At 46.6% G+C, this 17,573-nt stretch overlaps 2 protein-coding genes across 8 annotated transcripts in view; one reads left to right on the top strand and one right to left on the bottom strand.

The window, feature by feature from the left end:
• The window catches only part of KDM1A (lysine demethylase 1A), a 63,080-nt gene extending 58,893 nt beyond the window's left edge, over nucleotides 1-4,187 (top strand). For all 3 annotated transcript variants that reach the window (XM_040464530.1, XM_040464539.1, XM_040464549.1), the window contains 3 exons: nucleotides 1,468-1,595; nucleotides 2,443-2,589; nucleotides 3,677-4,187. In XM_040464530.1, coding sequence (XP_040320464.1) covers nucleotides 1,468-1,595; nucleotides 2,443-2,589; nucleotides 3,677-3,862 — 461 coding nt within the window. In that variant the 3' untranslated portion in view covers nucleotides 3,863-4,187. The remainder of the gene's footprint in view (nucleotides 1-1,467; nucleotides 1,596-2,442; nucleotides 2,590-3,676) is intronic.
• Nucleotides 4,188-5,629: 1,442 nt separating this feature from the next.
• Nucleotides 5,630-17,573, bottom strand: part of LUZP1 (leucine zipper protein 1) — a 109,333-nt gene continuing 97,389 nt past the window's right edge. For all 5 annotated transcript variants that reach the window (XM_040464524.1, XM_040464501.1, XM_040464520.1 and 2 more), the window contains 2 exons: nucleotides 11,327-14,514; nucleotides 5,630-9,526 (listed from right to left, as the gene is read on the bottom strand). In XM_040464524.1, coding sequence (XP_040320458.1) covers nucleotides 9,371-9,526; nucleotides 11,327-14,395 — 3,225 coding nt within the window. In that variant the 5' untranslated portion in view covers nucleotides 14,396-14,514 and the 3' untranslated portion in view covers nucleotides 5,630-9,370. The remainder of the gene's footprint in view (nucleotides 9,527-11,326; nucleotides 14,515-17,573) is intronic.

Here is a 17,573-nt window from a genome sequence, read left to right on the forward strand (position 1 = left end):
ATCTTCTTTGTATCCTTATGGAAGTAAAGAATTAGGAATATTCTGGTTTTTCTCAAATACGTATGTCTTGATTTTCCATTAACTCAACCAACCAGCAATTTCTAAAAATCCTGCATAGGTACTGGGGATATGGGGGGTTTTGGAAAAAGGCTGCCTTCAAGGAGTTTAGAACCTAGTGGGAAATACAGTAAAGAGGTGAACAGTCTAGGAACAGGGCTTATAAGTAGAGGGTCACAGTGAAAGCCCAGGGCACTGTAAAGAAAACATAAAGAATCAACCCAGCCAGGAGGCACAGAACCAGGGAAGCTTCCCAGAAGGGAAAATTGTATTTATTCCTCATTCCCAAGACTTTTGTATCTGACTGGCCCCTGCATCTTTGATCACTTCCTTTAGGATTTTGTAGCAAATTCCTACCTTCTGTTTTAAGTTCTCCTGTAATTGGATTGCTCTTCTCTATGGTGCTTAAAATATTTTATGTATGTGTGTGTATACATGTATGTAAAATATTATCTATTTTATGTCTTCTACTTCAGGGCCTCTGTATTTACTTTGGTCTGGGCCTGGGCAGCTTTTATTTTTCTTCTCTTTGTTCCCAACATGGCATACTCTGCCCAGCCTTTCAGGTCTTGACCTAAATGCCACTGTTTCAGAGTCCCTTCGGGACACACGTACCTCCACTGCCTCAAATCTAAAATAAATCCCTGTAGGGATGCCTGGGTGGCTCAGTCGGTTAAGCGTCTCACTCTTGGTTTCGGCTCAGGTCATGATCTCTTGGTTTTGTGAGTTTGAGCCCCACATTGGGGATTCTCTCTCTCTCCTGGTCTCTCTGCCCCTCCTGCACTCATTCTCTCTCTCTCTCTCTCTCAAAATAGATAAACTTAAAAAAATTAAACCCCTATATTATTCTTTCTGTATCCTTTTTTGTCATTGCTTTTATCAGTGCATAATTATAGGTGTGATTATTTTTGCTGATCTATGGAGCATATCATTTAGTTTATATCTTTTATATCCCAGTAATCTAGTACTGTGCCTATCACAGAAGCCTGTTGCATCAATACTCACCAAATGTGGGTGGGTAGAAGTGGTGATGGGCCTGGAATAGGTAAAGGGATGTAGCTCTTGCTATGGAGCTAAGGCGGTCAGGGCTAAGGATTCTGTGCCTAAATGTAGGAATACTTGGTTTTCTTAGCAAGGTCTGAAGTTCTGTCTTCAAGACTTCTGTATTAGACAGTTACAAGTGGTTAATTGCATGAGTCACACTTCACTCGCCTCTATAGTTTGCCAGCTCACTTCTAGGGATGGATTTTAAGTTGCTGTTTCAGAAACATTGCTTGTCTCCAGCCAAGTGTTGCATGTCTGTCCATTGGTCATCAGATTTCAGGGTGCTTAGAATAATGTGGGCCCTGACAAAGCAGTTCTTGAGAAACGTCTAAGAAAACCGTGGAATTATCCTTTCTGTTTTTCTAGCTCCGATACTATTGGCACTAGTGGCGGGAGAAGCTGCCGGCATCATGGAAAATATAAGTGATGATGTGATTGTTGGCCGATGCCTGGCCATCCTCAAAGGGATTTTTGGTAGTAGCGCGGTGCCCCAGGTAAGTAAGTGGGTAGGAGCAAGTGGGGATCAAGAGTTCACACTAAAGCAGGGTTTGACATAGTCTCTTTACGTTGGTCAGGACAGTTTCAGTCAGAATGGAGAAGTGGGTGCTGGGTTTACATGAATGCTGATGTTTGGAGTCCATAATGTTAAGTGTAGGGTTCAGAAGAGCCCCCCCTCCCGCTCCCCCATACATGGACTAGGGAATTGAGATGGCTGTTTGCTGCACATCCCTGCTTGTCTCATCCATTGTATCTATGTGTGGAGTCATACCACTGCTACCTTTTAGACAAAGTAGTCAGAGTCCCTTGGGGGCTGCCTGGTTGGCTCAGTCAGTTAAGTGTCTGAGTTCGGCTCGGGTCATGATCTCATGGTTCGTGAGTTTGAGCCCCGCGTTGGGCTCTGTGCTGACAGCTCAGAGCCTGGAGCCTGCTTCGGATTCTGGGTCTCCCTCTCTCTGCCCTCTCCCGCTCGTGCTCTCTCCTAAAAGTAAATAAACATTAAAAAAAAAAATCTCTTGGTACTTTTTTCTGTTCTTTAGGTCCATTGAAACACTTTTTAGATCCTTAGGATTCCTTTGAGAGAATGCTTATTAATGCTTCATGTGAATTAGAATAAAAGTCAAGCCCTGGGTAGATGTCATAGGCAAGGCAACGGGGAAGCTTCGTCAGAAGCCATTTGCGTTGTGTGTCGTATAGCAGCAGCATTCATCACCTGGCTAGCCCATGTCTCCTGTCTCTTTACCGCTCGGTTACATCTCCACCCACCCCAGCTTTTCCACTTTTCAGAGATGATTGGTTTGTCCTTTGTCATATAATAACTACTGCTCATGCTTTTTCCTTTAGCCCAAGGAGACTGTGGTATCCCGCTGGCGTGCTGATCCCTGGGCACGGGGCTCCTATTCATATGTAGCTGCAGGATCATCTGGAAATGACTATGATTTAATGGCTCAGCCAATCACTCCTGGCCCTTCAATTCCAGGTGCCCCACAGGTGAGAAATTGGCAAACCACCAAGGCTTATTTGGGAAAAAGTCAGTATCCCGGGATTTCAGGTTAAAATTGATGCCACGGATTTGTGGTTTGTTTTTTGGTTTTTTTTAGATTTTAGTCATTCTGTCCTTGGAGCCTTTCAAATACTAAGAGCAGAGGAAAAGGGAGGAAGAGTATTATTGGTGTCTGATTTCTCACATTGTGGCTCCGTAAATCTAGGCAGTCCACATTCCCAATGGAAGAGTCCACAGTATAAGCCAGTTACTTTTTCCTTATTAAAAAGTTTGTCCCGGGGCGCCTGGGTGGCGCAGTCGGTTAGGCGTCCGACTTCAGCCAGGTCACGATCTCGCGGTCCCTGAGTTCGAGCCCCGCGTCGGGCTCTGGGCGGATGGCTCGGAGCCTGGAGCCTGTTTCCGATTCTGTGTCTCCCTCTCTCTCTGCCCCTCCCCCGTTCATGCTCTGTCTGTCTCTGTCCCAAAAATGAATAAACGTTGAAAAAAAAAATTAAAAAAAAAAAAAAAAAAAGTTTGTCCCTAAAAGTTAGGATGAAAAACATTTTTAATTGCACCCCATTTTGTAATGGCTCATAGGATTATTGCAGGTATCAGTTACTAGGTGTCTCCAGTACATGCCCCTGAGGGGTTCTTATCTAGATAATGCCAAACCCTGCTCCAGAGAGTAGTAAGCATTCCTCAGGACCCTGTGAACCTGCTCTGGAGCTGAGAGGCAAAGGTGTTCCTGAATTGGAACAAATGCTGGACTCTATGTGGTACAGAGCAGTCAGGAACCCCCCTGCCCCAGTAGGTACCGTATGAAGCAACGGAAGCTCTAGAACCAGATATCCCCCAGCATTAAATAATCTGTGAGAACAGATGCAGTTATGCATTACCCTAGGACTAAGGCTGGGCTGAGTTTTGTCATATTTCTACTTTTATCAGTTTTAGGATGCCTACTGTTAAGGGAGACCCTTTTTGGTAGGGTGATGGTCTGTGATTGGCAGACCAACAGGAATTTGGCCGTTTAAGTACAGCAGAAATGCTGTTTGCAACCTGATTTTTCTCTCAATTTTTTTTTCTTTCCTGAAATAGCCAATTCCACGACTCTTCTTTGCTGGAGAACATACAATCCGTAACTACCCAGCCACTGTCCATGGTGCTCTGCTGAGTGGGCTGCGAGAAGCCGGAAGGATTGCAGACCAGTTCCTGGGGGCCATGTACACCCTGCCTCGCCAGGCCACACCAGGCGTTCCTGCACAGCAGTCCCCAAGCATGTGAGACTGATGGGTTCGGAGGGAAGCAGCCAATGTGCGTGTCTTTTGCTGTGTAGACAGAGCTCTTGTAGCAGTACTGGATCCCACTGAGAAACTCACTCTGGCATCTGGGCTCCCAGTCAGCTGCTGGAACTCATGATGCCAGGTGGCCAAGGAGGTCGCCTCCTTTGAGTGACTTAGAGCTAGAGAGGCAGTTGTCCGTTAGCGTGGAAGTTGGCGTTCTTCCTAAAGACTGAGGTAACCAAGTGTGGGGAGGGGACATCTTAGTCTCTTGGTGTGTGGTGGTTTTTTATATTTTAAAAATAAAACTTCATATAAAATTCTTCCTATCATCTTTTGTTGTTGTTTCCCCTTGGAGTTATACGAGTACTGTGCCTTTGGAAACGGCAGTTTTATCCACGTTTAGATAGGAGGATATTTATATAAAGGAAAAAAATGGTTGGGTCAGGTCTGAAGACAGGGTTGAGGGAAGCCCCACAGAAGCAATGGGCTCCCTGATCTGTGGAACTGGAGAGTTCCCTATTGGGATTATAGGGTGACTGTATGCTAAGACTATGAAGCTACAGGTCAAGCATATGGATATTAGGAAATTTTGAATCATTAAGACGAAACAAGGCAGAGTTTGGGTGTGTCTCTAGCAGACCATCTGGCTTTACTCCCCAGGTTCCCTCCATGGGTATGTGCTAACTTTCCACTTTTGTCCAAAGTACTGCTATAAAAGTTTAGGAAGTGTTACATTAAGAAGATCGAGGGTTTAGATGACTTACTTAGCTGGTGTGTTAGTTTCCTACTGCTGCTGTTAACAGATTACCACAGCAGGCTTTGGAGGGAAGGTTCCATTTCCTTGCTTTTTTAGCTTCTAGTGTGTTCCTTCTATATTCCTTGACTTGGGTGGCCTCTGCATCCATCGTCAAAGCACACTACTTGAGGGTTGGCTTTAGCTCACTTGATTCGCAGTTGATTGTCAGAGCACATTACTCCAATCTCTGCTTCTCTTGTTCTCTAGTCCTATCTTCGTGCCCTCCCCTCTTATAAGGATACTTATGATTTCATATAAGGTAGTAAAACATTTTTATAAGAAAGGTATTACAGTAACTGTTCCTTCTCAAGCTTTCCTAACAGTGTTACTAAATGCATGTACGTGATCTGTTTCTGGAAATTGGCTTTTACTAATGTTACAATTCTTCCCTGTAATTAGTCTAAATGAGGTTTTATTCTTAGTAAGATTTAGGTGACATTACATTGGTGGTCCGAAGAGAAGACGGAGAGGGCTTTTCCCCTAGTCTTGGAACGAGTAACAGCAGTGGAGAACATCTGCGCAACAGGATCAGGGCAAGTGGTATAAAGGTGAGAACAGCATGCAGTGGAAAGTATATGGACTTTGGACCTATATTTGAATCCCAGCTCTGCCATTAATATTGTTACCTCAGGGGGGTCAGAGTTATCTGATCCAGAGTTAGGTGCTTTAAAACGTGTGTTTTTTTAAATACATGGCATAGGTAGCTTGAGACTAATCATCGTTTTGTGCGTGACAACAGACAAGCCTAAAACTAAAATGTAGCAATGAAATAGCTGCTACAATTCTAAGTCCAGTTCAGTTATGTGGGTGGTAGGTGTGTCATTTTCCAAGCCTCAGGTCTTTACAGCATCATTAATTAGTTGGCTGAGTATTTTAAGTAAATAAAATACAATGACATATACTAGCTATACCAGTGCACAGACAACAGTTGTACTCAGGACATCAACAAAAATGGCATCACTGACTCACACAGACCACATGGAAACTAGGGAGCTTTATTGGTTACATATTGTGCTGCAGAGCCAACAGACAGCATTAGAGCCAGAGGATACATGCAGACAGGCAGCTTCCACTATACACATGCACCCAAGGAGCCCTGAGTCACTGCTCATGGCTTCGCCCTGGTTTCCAGCAACAGGGTCCGGCCTCCTTGGTCCCAGGCTTGGAGCAGGAATGTAGAAGCTGCTGCACCTAGACTCCAAGGGGCAGGGGTGAGACCAGAGCACCTGCCTGAACAAGTAGATGTGGACTGACAGATACTGATGCCCCCTCGCAAAGGGGCCTTTAATGCATTAACAGGTTTTTTTTGAGGGCTGTACTTCCCTAGCCCTCCCAATCTTTAAAATACAAAAAAATAGACTTTATTCTCTTAAAAATACATTCCATTCAGTACATGTTCTGAGCTGTGAAGCAGCAGGAAAATAGGGCCCCTTTCCTATGGTCTTGGTTGTGAGGCTTTGAGGAGAACACCCTGTGGCCCACCCAGGGTAGACAAAAGATAATCCCTAAAAGCAGCTCTTCCAAAGCAATCTCGTCAGAGTGACAACAAACCCCACATCGACAGAGGCAGCTAGGGACCCAGCCTCTGGGTCCCGGTTCCTTTACTGGAAAATGGTAGCACCTGGCGCTAACCCACTAAATATAAAGCACTAAAACTGCCCCAGGATGACAGGTCCAAGATCAACATAGACCCTCCCACACCCCATGAGAGGGGAATGATTTATGTGCAGGCTTGCCTGGGACAGAGGTTGGAGTCCTTGGCCCCACTGCAAATCCCCTTTGCCCACCATCCCGGCAGCTTTCTCTGGTTGCTTTTAGTACCAGAGTAGTGAGATGCAGCAGCAGGTGGAAGAGAGACCAGCCTCTGGCATTCAGCCAGCTCTGCTTCCTCCAACCAAGCAGCTCTGGAGTGCCAGGTTCTCTGGGCTCACGGGGAACCCTCCCACAACAAATACACCTGCCAGTAAAATCTAGAGTTGGAGCTACGCTGCAGAAGAGGCTTGTCATGTAAGTGGGTTTATTGGCTGGGACAGTGGGAGTATTTGGCTTGACTGGACCAGCTACTTAATTACCAGGTCTCCCCTTTATATGGAAATTTCCTCCAGGACCCCTGGTGGTGAGGCCTGGGTCCAGAAGGTCACACAGAGGTTGCTTTTCAGAAAGGTGCCTTCCAACTTTGGAATCTGAGAGCCAGCCTTGCCAGCCATTTGAAACCCAGAGGAACTGAGCCTCCAGCCTTCATCTGCTATTACAAATGGTATCTTCTGCAATGCTGAGGAGAGTTAAAAATAAAATCTATTTTACAATGGTTCTAGAAAGTACGCAGATTAAGGAAACAATATTTATCCTGAAATAATTGTTACAATCAAACCCTATTGCACTCAGACTTTAAGATAGCAGCCCCCAGCAAGAGGGCACCATAGCTGTCCCTCTTCCAGAGTATTTGGGTAGTGGCAGATGTTGGTGCTGCTGCAGTGTGGAAAGATCCAGACTTTGGCACCAGGAGCTACAGCACCAGAATCCAGGGCTCCAATGCCCAAAGAAGAGAATTAGCGGCGAAATCTGTAGGCATGGCTTGGCACCCTTTTGTTTCCACCAGCAGAGAAGAGCCACAGACTTGGTTTCCTATAACCTCAGTTGACCACCGCAGAGGTCTGTTTCCTAGTTTCTGGCCAGGGACCCAGGAGAAGCAGCAGGAAGAGATTTTGAAAACAGCATCTTAAAACTGAGCAGCTGAGTCAGCACTATGTAGAGGAAAGATGAGCTACACAGCAATGCCCTTAGACTGGCAGACCTCCAGAAAATGGAAGTAAGCGCAAAACATTCCTGACCCCGAAAGGAAGCTCATCAGCGTGCCCCCAAGCCGCCTCCAGGATGGCCAAGTCTGAAGGCAGACACGGGCGAGATGAACACTGGTTCCCACACCAAGTGCAGGCAGGGACTATGGCCCACGAAGCACAGCAACGGGAGACAGCCAACTTGTGTCACAAAAGCCAGGGGATGCTGTGTGGCAAGTGGGCAAGGCTGGTGCCAAAAGGGCTGCAGAAGCCATCTGATCTTATCCCTTCATCTTACAAACTAGAAAAATGAGGGAGCTTCTCTGAGCTCATCCTCCTGACATTAGAACATGAAAAGAATAAGGCCCAGAAAAACAAGGCCGGGGAGGACCCATTCCCCAAAACCATCTGGATGCTACCTTCCAAAAGCAGAATCACCCCCACAGGACAGTGTAAACAGAACCACCTCAGAATGCCAGATTTAGGACCCTGGTCTCTAGACTATTACAAAGAATTCATTTTTATAGATAAGGAAACTGAGGCCCCACGAGGACAGTGACTTGCCCAAAGTCACACAGCAAGAAAGTACAAAGCCATGAAGCAAATTCAGCTTTCCTGACTCCTAGTAATGCTCTCTTTCACTATGAAGGAACAGTGTCTGTGCCATTAAAAGTAGCCTTTGAAAAGGGAGCCCTTCTCTGAACTGAGAAAGTTACACAAAAAGCAATGCCAAGAATATACGGTTCTTTTCAACTTCCCCATGTGACGTAAGGAAACTATTCAACTTTATGTGGCTTCCTGAAAGGTTTGTTGCATTTTGTATTATATAAACCTGGGGCCCTCAGTGGGCACGTAGTACTTTTCCTCCAGTGAAGTCATCACGACAATTTGCAGAAACCATGGGCCCACTTCTGTAGGAATGCATCAGTTCGGTAAAGTGCGATTCCTCCTCCTCCATGGGGGAATGAAGGAAGAGGAAGAAAGTCCATGCCTTTCATGGAACTATTGCTTTGTGAAGTGACTGGGGAAATGTTTCTTCCAGCCCACTTTCCCCCTTGCTGGGCACTTCCTAGAAGGCCTCGAGTATGCTGGGTCAGGCCCAGTTTAGTCCGGAAGTATTCCAAAGATGGAAACGACGGAGTCAGCCTGAAGTCTCCAGCCACGGGAGAGGAGCAGGCAGTGCCAGCAGCATTACGGGTGCCCAGAAAAGGAGATGCGTGAGGCTTGTGCACTTCCAGGTGCCTTTGGAAGGTGAGCATAGAGCCAGGGGAGGGGAGGGATGATGCCATTCCAATAGGTGGGTACCCGTGTGCTCTGCCCCCAGGAAACAATTGTCAGCCGGGGGCGATGTCCGAGAAGCTTCAGCCTAAAGGTTGGTCCCGTAATCCCTTAGAGGCAGCACAGACCTCTTCTGCTGTACAAGTCTGAGGAACTCCAAAGGGGAAAGGAGTAGAAGCCCCCTAGATGGAGGTGATGGCTGCTAAGTCTTAGGGGGTACTTAGGCCCCCAGGGCAAACAAGGAGTGAACTGGATGCGGTGAGAGGAAGAAATGAACCACACTGAAGGGGCTGCCCTCTGACCCACTGAGAAGCAGAAGAGAGCTTTCAGCTGTTGTGGTATGGTGAGGATACAAGGGGTTTCTAGATCTTTCCCCATTTGGGGGCCAGAGTGGCCCATCCGATCTGGGGACAGGGGCAAGGAGAGAGAACTGATGCATCAGGGAAGGCTGGGCCTGGGTGACTATGTCCAGCTTGTAGTTTCTGATCCCCTCTGGCCAACTGGCAAAATGACCCGAGCCACAGCCTGGTTTGCCACAGTCTCCCAGCCAAGGCCTGGCGTCTAGCCTGGTTAACTGGCCTTGCATCCTTCATGGGGCAGGAAGGCAGGAGAGCGGAGAAGCAGGAGCAGAGGAGACAGCAGACCTCACCCAGCTGGTTCAGTTGTCCTCGGCACAGGGCCTGGCTGGCCGTAACCGTTCCTCAGCCCGGGCTCGCCCGGGCTCTGGCAGCCCCTGCTTCGCAGGCAGTTCAGACCGCTCCAGGGAGTTGTGCAGTCGTCTGTGGACACCGAGTGTGCAGTCGTCACCTTCCTCCTGTGCCAAAAATGACAAAAAGTGAGCTGCGAAGGACAGTAGCGAGTAACAAGACACACTCCCTCCCTCTCCCAGTGGTCGTCTTCAGCCTGGCAGAGGGAGGTAGAGTGCAGACAACAGCTGAACTGCAGAGATTCGCTTTGGCCTAAGGAAACCGGTAGACTACAAACTCCCAAGCTGCTGGGGCTCAGAGGGTAGACTGGCGGCTCACAACTGAGCAAGGGCGTGTGGAGGACGGGGCCTGCACCACATGGTCCTGTAAGGAGGCCCAGAGACCCTTGAGTTCTGCGCGTGCAGGCTGCATTTCCCTGCTGGGAAACAAGGGAGTATATACTGCCAAAAAGGACACTGGACCATGCTTTTCCTACTTTCCACTTATAAACTACCAAAAAGCCCAGGTGCCTTCCCTTTTGGGTCCTACACCTATGCCTTATCCTGTTTGTCAGCCAGAGCTTCAAGGGACTAAACACCCCTCTCTCTCCATTCTCCTACCAGAGTTCTGCCTTTTCAGTGTTGGTCCTTCAGAGAGAACGCAGATCAAAACAGAAGTAAGAGTGAGAAACGTTGGCAGGGTAGAAAGAGTACTGGATTCAGAAACGGGAATCTTGCGGGCACCGGGGTGGCTCAGCAGGTTAAACTTCTGTCTCTTGATTTCAGCTCAGGTCATGATCTCAGTTTGTGAGTTCAAGTTCCACATCATCAGGCTCTGCACTGACCGCATGGAGCCTGCTTGGGATTCTGTGTCTTCCTCTCTCTTTGCCCGTGTTCTCTCTCTCAAAAATAAATATTTAAAAACAAAAAAAAAAAAAAACAAAAAACAAAAAACGGGAATCTTGGATTCAAATCCTAGCTCTCATCCAATAATTCATTTGGGTGGCCTTAGGTATGACACTTTGTGGCTCTGACCATCCGTGTAAATCTAAAAAGTGGAGATAATACCTGCCCACAGGGCTCTTGGAGAAACTGTGGCAGTGGGAACGTGCTCTGTCAGATGGTGAGTACCCTATATGGACTCACAGGACATCTCAAGTGAATGCACCTGCCTTTTAAAAAGAAGGAAACCACTTCCAAAACGTCTCTCATCCTCAGAGGCTCCACATCTAAAAGACACTCCTAGGGGCTTCCCCTTTAGGTGCTGTTCTGACACTCTGACCCTCAGAGGCGGAGGTGGTTCTGGATTTATCTATCCTGTAATGAGCCATACTGAACTAGTTCTGCCCTCAGACTGATGATAAAATGGCTTAGACAAAATAAAGTGACAACATGGACACAAAGTATATAAAGTAGGCCCAGTGGAAGCCTCACTCTCCTCCCCCATATGCCAGCAGCTGGCAAAACTTTGCTGTGAAAACTCTCTCCCTGCCCCCCCACCCCCGTCCTACGTGTGCTACAGAAGGGTCACCGGGTACCCTGGCATAGGGCTTCCCAGTGGCCACAGCTGGTTCTTGGGCTTCTAGGTGCTGCTCTATAGGGTTTTAGGGGGAGGTGTTTTTTTGCTATGCTGGCAAACCAAGAGAATGGAGGCTAGATCTCTCTTTTTTGTGTGACCTTCATATATAGAAGAGATAAACTGGAAAAGGGGGTTGGGGAAACTCATGCTGCTCTCTGGCAAACACCTCCTTCAAGGTACTAAACTCTTCTTCAAGGCCAAACCTACCTTATTTTCAGTTCTCTGAGCAATCCATCTAGCTCTCCCAGGATTTCTCAGCCGCATAATCCTGAGACACACAGGCCAGAGTAGAGGGAGCAAAGAGGAAGGTAAAAGAGTAAAGGGGGGGGGGGGGCCCCGGGGGGGCTCACCGCGCCTGCCGAGTGGTTCCAGGCTGCAGCCGAGGCTGTGTCTCCCACCCGATTCCGACGAGTCAGCACCTCAGAGACGGTGAGGCTACTCTGGGTCCTTCTGGAGGTGAGCTCAGGGGCATCCCCTGAATTTCCTGCCCTTTGAGCACCCTGCTCACAAAGGTACAACTTGGGCTGTCCAAGGTCTGAACAGTCTGTGGAGGCCCTCTGGGTGTAGGCGTTGGTGGCTTCCACGTTTCTACCTATTCGAGTTGGGGGGTCTTCTAAGGAGTTCAAGTCTCGCCTACTCTTCCAGGCGTTCCGCACAGTAACGTGTCTGGCATCTGAAGAGCTCACTTCTGAAGGGGCACTATGGCTTTTCCACCTGATTGTCTCCGCTGGGGGGGCATGGTTGTTCCTCTCCACAGGATCTGATGGCTTGATTATAATGCTGCTCCGAGAGACCACTGTTTCTGGCTTGTTCTTCAGGGGCCCATCTCCCATTCTTTCAGCTTCTGTGAACTGCAGAGCAATGTCATGTTTGTGAATGGAGAGCTCAAAGGGAGAGCTGACGTGGTTGCTGACTGATGTGAGCTCTGCTGGCCCAACCTGGATGTTGCTGGTGGATGTGTGCCTTTCCCTCGGGGCCTCACCTGGGGCAGCTCTGGGGCTGCCGCTGTCAGAGGGGTAGATAGTTATGCTGCTTGTCACCTTGTTTGGCCCTGGTTTGGAGGTGGATTTCTGCTTCTCCATTGTGGCCTCAGTTCCAGATCCTCCCATGATTTTTTTCACATCCTTATCAATGATGACAGGTTTGATGATGGCTCTAGACCGCAACGCCTCTCTGGGGCTAAAGGGCCGCTGGCTTTTTACCCCAGCACCATTGGCGTCTGGGAATTCCGTGGCATTGGTGGAGGCTCTGACAGGTTTCACAGACTCACTTTCTGTCCCAGCATCTTTATCATTCTCAAACAGGGAGGTTCTGAGTCCCCCTCGGGATTTGGCTCTCTCTCTAGAGTTGGGTTGGTGTTTGAGCTCTGGCTCTGGAGTGATGGTGGTGTTTACCAATTTGGCAGTAACAAGAGACGTCACATCCACGTCGTCATCTGAGTCTGGCTTCTCTCTGCCACTGGGCTTGATGACCCGGCACCTCAGGGTCTCATGTTGACTGCTGTCTTCCATCACGACTGCTACGGGTTGATCAACACCTTCTTTATTTGGGGTTGAAAAGCCCTGAAGGATGTTCTCTTGGCTTCTGGAATTATAAGGATACTTTGATAAAAGTGGAGGCTTGGAATTTGGGGAAGTGGTATCAGCCTCCGGGCCACTGACAGCCTTTTTGCCCTTGGAGAGCCCTTCTGAGGAAGATCTTCGGGATGAGGCCAGAGCTCCAACGGCCTTAGGACTGCCACAGTCTGCAGCCTGGGTTACCTGACTTCCATTGCCAGGTACCTGCCCCCTTTTGCCAAAGAGGGCCTCAGAAGAGGTGTCAGAAGCCTTGTCAGCTCTACCCAGTACGTCACTGGGAACAGATCCATGGTTGGTATTATCACTAAATGTTCGTGTTGTCTTCTCCACTTTTCCCTTCAACCCACCCTCAGTACCTGGTTTGGGAGTACTCTTCCAAGCTTTACTGTGCTCCTGAGCAGCAGGTGGGTAGCGGCTAAGCACTGAAGGCTGCTCCCTGGACTTCTTCCCTTCACTCTGAGAGGAGCCAGATACAAATCGGTCTTCAGTTCTCCTTGTCTCCTGAGTCCCACTGTCTGTTATCGGCCCGATGTTGGAAGCTTTGGCTGCCCTCCTATTGGTGAAACTGGGAGAGGAAACCTGCCTATTGCCCAGAGAACAGTTTTCATGGTTGAGCGCAATATCTCTGTTTCGATGCCTCTCCCGCTTCTGCTGAGGGGACAGTTCCCGCGGTGTGTGCTTGGACACAGGTACCTCATTGCCATGGCCTCTTAACTTAGTCCTCTCATGCCTGCCTTTGCCGGACAGGAAAGCCTCTTCCCCTTCTACCTCCCCGTTCTCTAACTCTTTCTGTTTCTTGATTTGTAGCTTTATCTCCTCCAGCTGGCTGGCTAAGAGTTTGTTTTTATTTTGCTCACTTAGGTAATTATCCTGAAGATCATTATTTTTGGCCCTCATTTTCTTAAGCTCTTCTTCCAAAGATTCAAAATGTTTGATTTGTGTCTTGAGTTTCTCAATCTCTTGGTTGAGATCTTTAACTTTGTTGTCTTCTTGATTTCGGTTCTTTTCGTTTTCTGATTTGTTTCTTGTTTCATTCTCTACCTGCTTTAGATAGTCCAGAGCGCCCTTCCTTCTTGATTCTTTGCACGTCAGTGTGGAGGAGATCCCGTCCTCAATCCGCAGGTCATTCCTTTCCAGAAGATTAGAAGCATTCCTTGAATAATCTCGGTTCATTTTTTTGTTCTGCTCCAGTTTTTGAGTGAGCTCTTTTATCAGTTTCTCATTCTCTTTCTCCTTTTCATTCAAGTATTTTCTCTCACTTACAAAGTTCAGAGTTAATGACTTCAGTTTTTCTAACTCTGACACTAAACTCTGCTCAGTTTTATCCAGGCGGTCCTCGGAAGATTCTAGTTCTTTCACTTTGACCCTGAGCATTTCCAGCTCAGCGGAGATCTTCTTTGTCAGGTTTCTCTCCTCATTCAGGCTCAGACAGAGTTGGGTACAATCGTTCTTACTCCTGCCAAAGGCTTCCTCCAGCTTCTCCAGTTCAGCCATTCGTTTCTGAAGCCGTTCAATCTCAGATTTCAGCTCCCGGGTGAGGTTTTCTTCCTCTTCAAGTTTCTCCTTCATCAGCTGACACAGATCCTCTGCTCTCTTAATTTCCTCATCTTTACCTTCAATTCTCAGCACTCGCTGGCGCAACACTTCAATCTCTGCCAACATGCTAGAATTGCTGCCTTCCGCCTGAATCACCTTGTCCTGGAGATCCAGGAGCTCATCCTCTGCTTTCTGGAGGTTTTTTGTGGCTTCCTCCAACTCATCGAGGCGGCGACTTAGACTTTGTAACTTAAACCGCAAGTGGCGGCTGGAGGCAGTATCCTTGTAGCTTGTAAATTCAGCCATGTCTACTGCTAGCCGGTGTGGGCTCCTAGAGGCATCCAGTTCCACTCAGGGGGCTGAGAAATGGTTACCTTTCTCTTGGCATCCACAACCTTCTTTGGCAGCTGGAGACCATTATCAGTCTATAGAAGGAAAGCAGATATACACAATGGAATATTACTCGGCAATCAAAAAGAATGAAATCTTGCCATTTGCAACTACGTGGATGCAACTAGAGGGTATTATGCTAAGCAAAATTAGAGAAAGACAACTATCATATGACTTCACTCATATGAGGACTTTAAGACACAACAGATGAACACAAGAGAAGGGAAGCAAGAATAATATGAAAACAGGGATGGGGACAAAACATGAGACTCTTTATATAGAGAACAAACAGAGGGTTGCTGGAGGGGTTGTAGGAGGGGGGATGGGCTAAATGGGTAAGGGGCACTAAGGAATCTACCCCTGAAATCATTGTTGCACTATATGCTAACTAACTTGGATGGAAAGCAGAACGCATGTCAGGCAGCAAATCCAATTATCTGTACTTCAGCTCCCAGTTGTTAACAGACCTCTTGTATTAATTCTTGTGCCTAGAACATAGCAGGTGTTCAAATTTGTTGAATGAATGAATTTTAATAAACCTGCAGAAAAACACTGGTTTTTCTTTATGACTGATGTTGAGGTGATACCTAGTTTCATGCTAATGAAGAATGCTACCAGTGGCTGCATGGCAAAAAAACACAGAAGAATACCCCATTTCTCATGGCAAGCTCTAAGAATCTCTTTACCATCTGCCACCTACATAATGTCAGGGAGTCATCTCAGGAGAGTAACAGCTCCAGTTTTACTTAGTTGTGAAATGGGTATAATAATCCCTACCACATCTCTCCCCGTTATCATTCGGAGATAATGCATAGAGCTCTAGGTAACAAAGCAGTAAATAATCCTAAAATTATTAAGAACTACAACAGCTTCAGGTAAAGAAGTAGATTAGTGAAAAAAAGTCACCTCACTGACACCAGGGAGATAAAAGGACCTAGGCTCCGTGAGGGGAGAAACAAAAGGGTATATCCCTAGAGAATGTATAATCTTTGGCCTGCCTTCACTTGAGTTCAGAGTTCAGATTTACACTGCCCTGAGGGGTCTGGTATCAACTTCTCCTCGCAGAGAATCTAACCAAAAATGGTCTCAGCCTGGTAAAATCCCTGGGAAACCTACCAGAGGTAAACAAAAATACTCTGGAGAGAGAGACTCTCTACCAAGGTCACATAAGAGTCCTATAGATAAAGTCCTGCTGAACCTGAGTTTACAATTCTAAATTACAAAACACAGAAGGACCAATCTTTTACTATGACTGAACAACAGGTATTTACACCAGTAAGAACCAAAGTTAGTAAGACACACTAGAAACTGTAAGTACATTCCAATGTTTAAAGTCATAAAAGAAGGAATCAAAACCAGGAGACAAGAAAATGGTATCAACAAAGATCAGAAGATTTTTAAATTAACCAAATAGAATCGCTTAGAAATGGAAAGAAAAATGGCAAATTAGATGCAAATGAAAAGAATGCAGTATTTGAGAAGAGATATAAGAAGATTACAAAAGGTAGCACAAACTTAAAAATTTTGTGAAAGAAAGGTTAATAGGGGGAATAAAATACAGAGGTCCAAAAATGAAGTTTTAACAGGTGGCCCAAAAGGAAGAACAGAGAGAATGGGGGAGAGGCAGAACTACTAGCTAAGTATTTTTCAAGAGTTGATGAAAGGGAGCCTCATATTTAGGAAACAAAGTCCCAACCAAGCAGGGTAAAAGTTAAATCTGCACCTAGACACATGATAAGGATACAACAGAATACCACAAAGAGAAGAGAAGCAACAAGAAGGAAAAATATTCTATGAAGAAGTAACAACTGAACTGGCTTCTCAACAGAAACTTAAGTGTCAAATAGAAGACAAAAGACAGGATGGGGCACCTGGCTGGCTCAGAGCACGCAACTCTTGGTTCTCAGGGTTGTGGGTTTGAGTCCCATGCTGGGTGTACAGATTACTTAAAAATCTTTTTTAAAAAACAAAACAAAACAAAACAAAAAACTAGAGAGGTGCCTGGGTGGCTCAGTCAAACATCCTGAAGACTTCAGCTCAGGTCATGATCTTGTGGTTCACGAGTTCAAGCCCTGTGTCAGGCTCTGTGCTGACAGCTCAGAGGCTTGAGCCTACTTCGGATTCTCTCTGCCCCTCCTCTGCTCACACTCTGTCTCTCTCTCTCTCTCAAAAATAAACAAACGTTAAAGAACTTATCAAAACAGTATGAAGGTTCCTCAAAAAGTTCCTGCCCTACGATCCAGCAACTGCACTACTAGGTGTATATCCAAGGAATACAAGTGTGCTGTTTTGACGGGGCACATGCACCCCAATGTTTATAGCAGCGCTATCGACAATAGCCAAAGTATGGAAGGAGCCCAAATGTCCATCGGCAGATGAATGGATAAAGATGTGGTGTGTACACACACACACACACACACACACACACACACACACACACACACACTGGAGTATTCCCTGGCAATCAAAAAGAATGAAATCTTGCCATTTGCAACTACGTGGATGGAACTAGAGGGTATTATGCTAAGTGAAATAAATCAGAGAAAGACAAATATCATATGACTCCATTCATATGTGGAATTTAAGATACAAAACAAATGAATATAAGGGAAGGGAAGCAAAAATAATATAAAAACAGGGAGGGGGACAAAACATAAGAGACTCTTAAATACAGAGAACAAACAGGGTTGCTGGGAGGGGCTGCGGGTGAGGGGATGGGCTAAATGGGTAAGGGGCATTAAGGAAGACACTTGTTGGGATGAGAGCTGGGTGTTACACATAAGGGATAAATCACTGAAATCTGAAATCATTGCACTATATGCTAACTTGGATATAAATTAAAAATAAATTTTAAAAATTAAAAAAAAACTGGACACCTGGGTAGCTCAGTCGGTTAAGGGTCCCACTCTTGGTTCCAGCTCAGGTCATGATCTCATGGTTTGTAAGTTCGAGCCCCAAGTCAGGCTCTGTGCTGACAGCGTGGGATTCTCTCACTCTCCACCCCCCCCCCCGGCCCCCCCCCTCTACCTAAAACTTAAAAAAAAAGACAAAAGACATGGTAATATCTTTATGAAAGAAGGTACAATTGAACACT

Source organism: Herpailurus yagouaroundi, unplaced genomic scaffold (genome assembly GCF_014898765.1).
Source record: "Herpailurus yagouaroundi ecotype Mexico unplaced genomic scaffold, PumYag 77, whole genome shotgun sequence".
Lineage (NCBI taxonomy): Eukaryota > Metazoa > Chordata > Mammalia > Carnivora > Felidae > Herpailurus > Herpailurus yagouaroundi.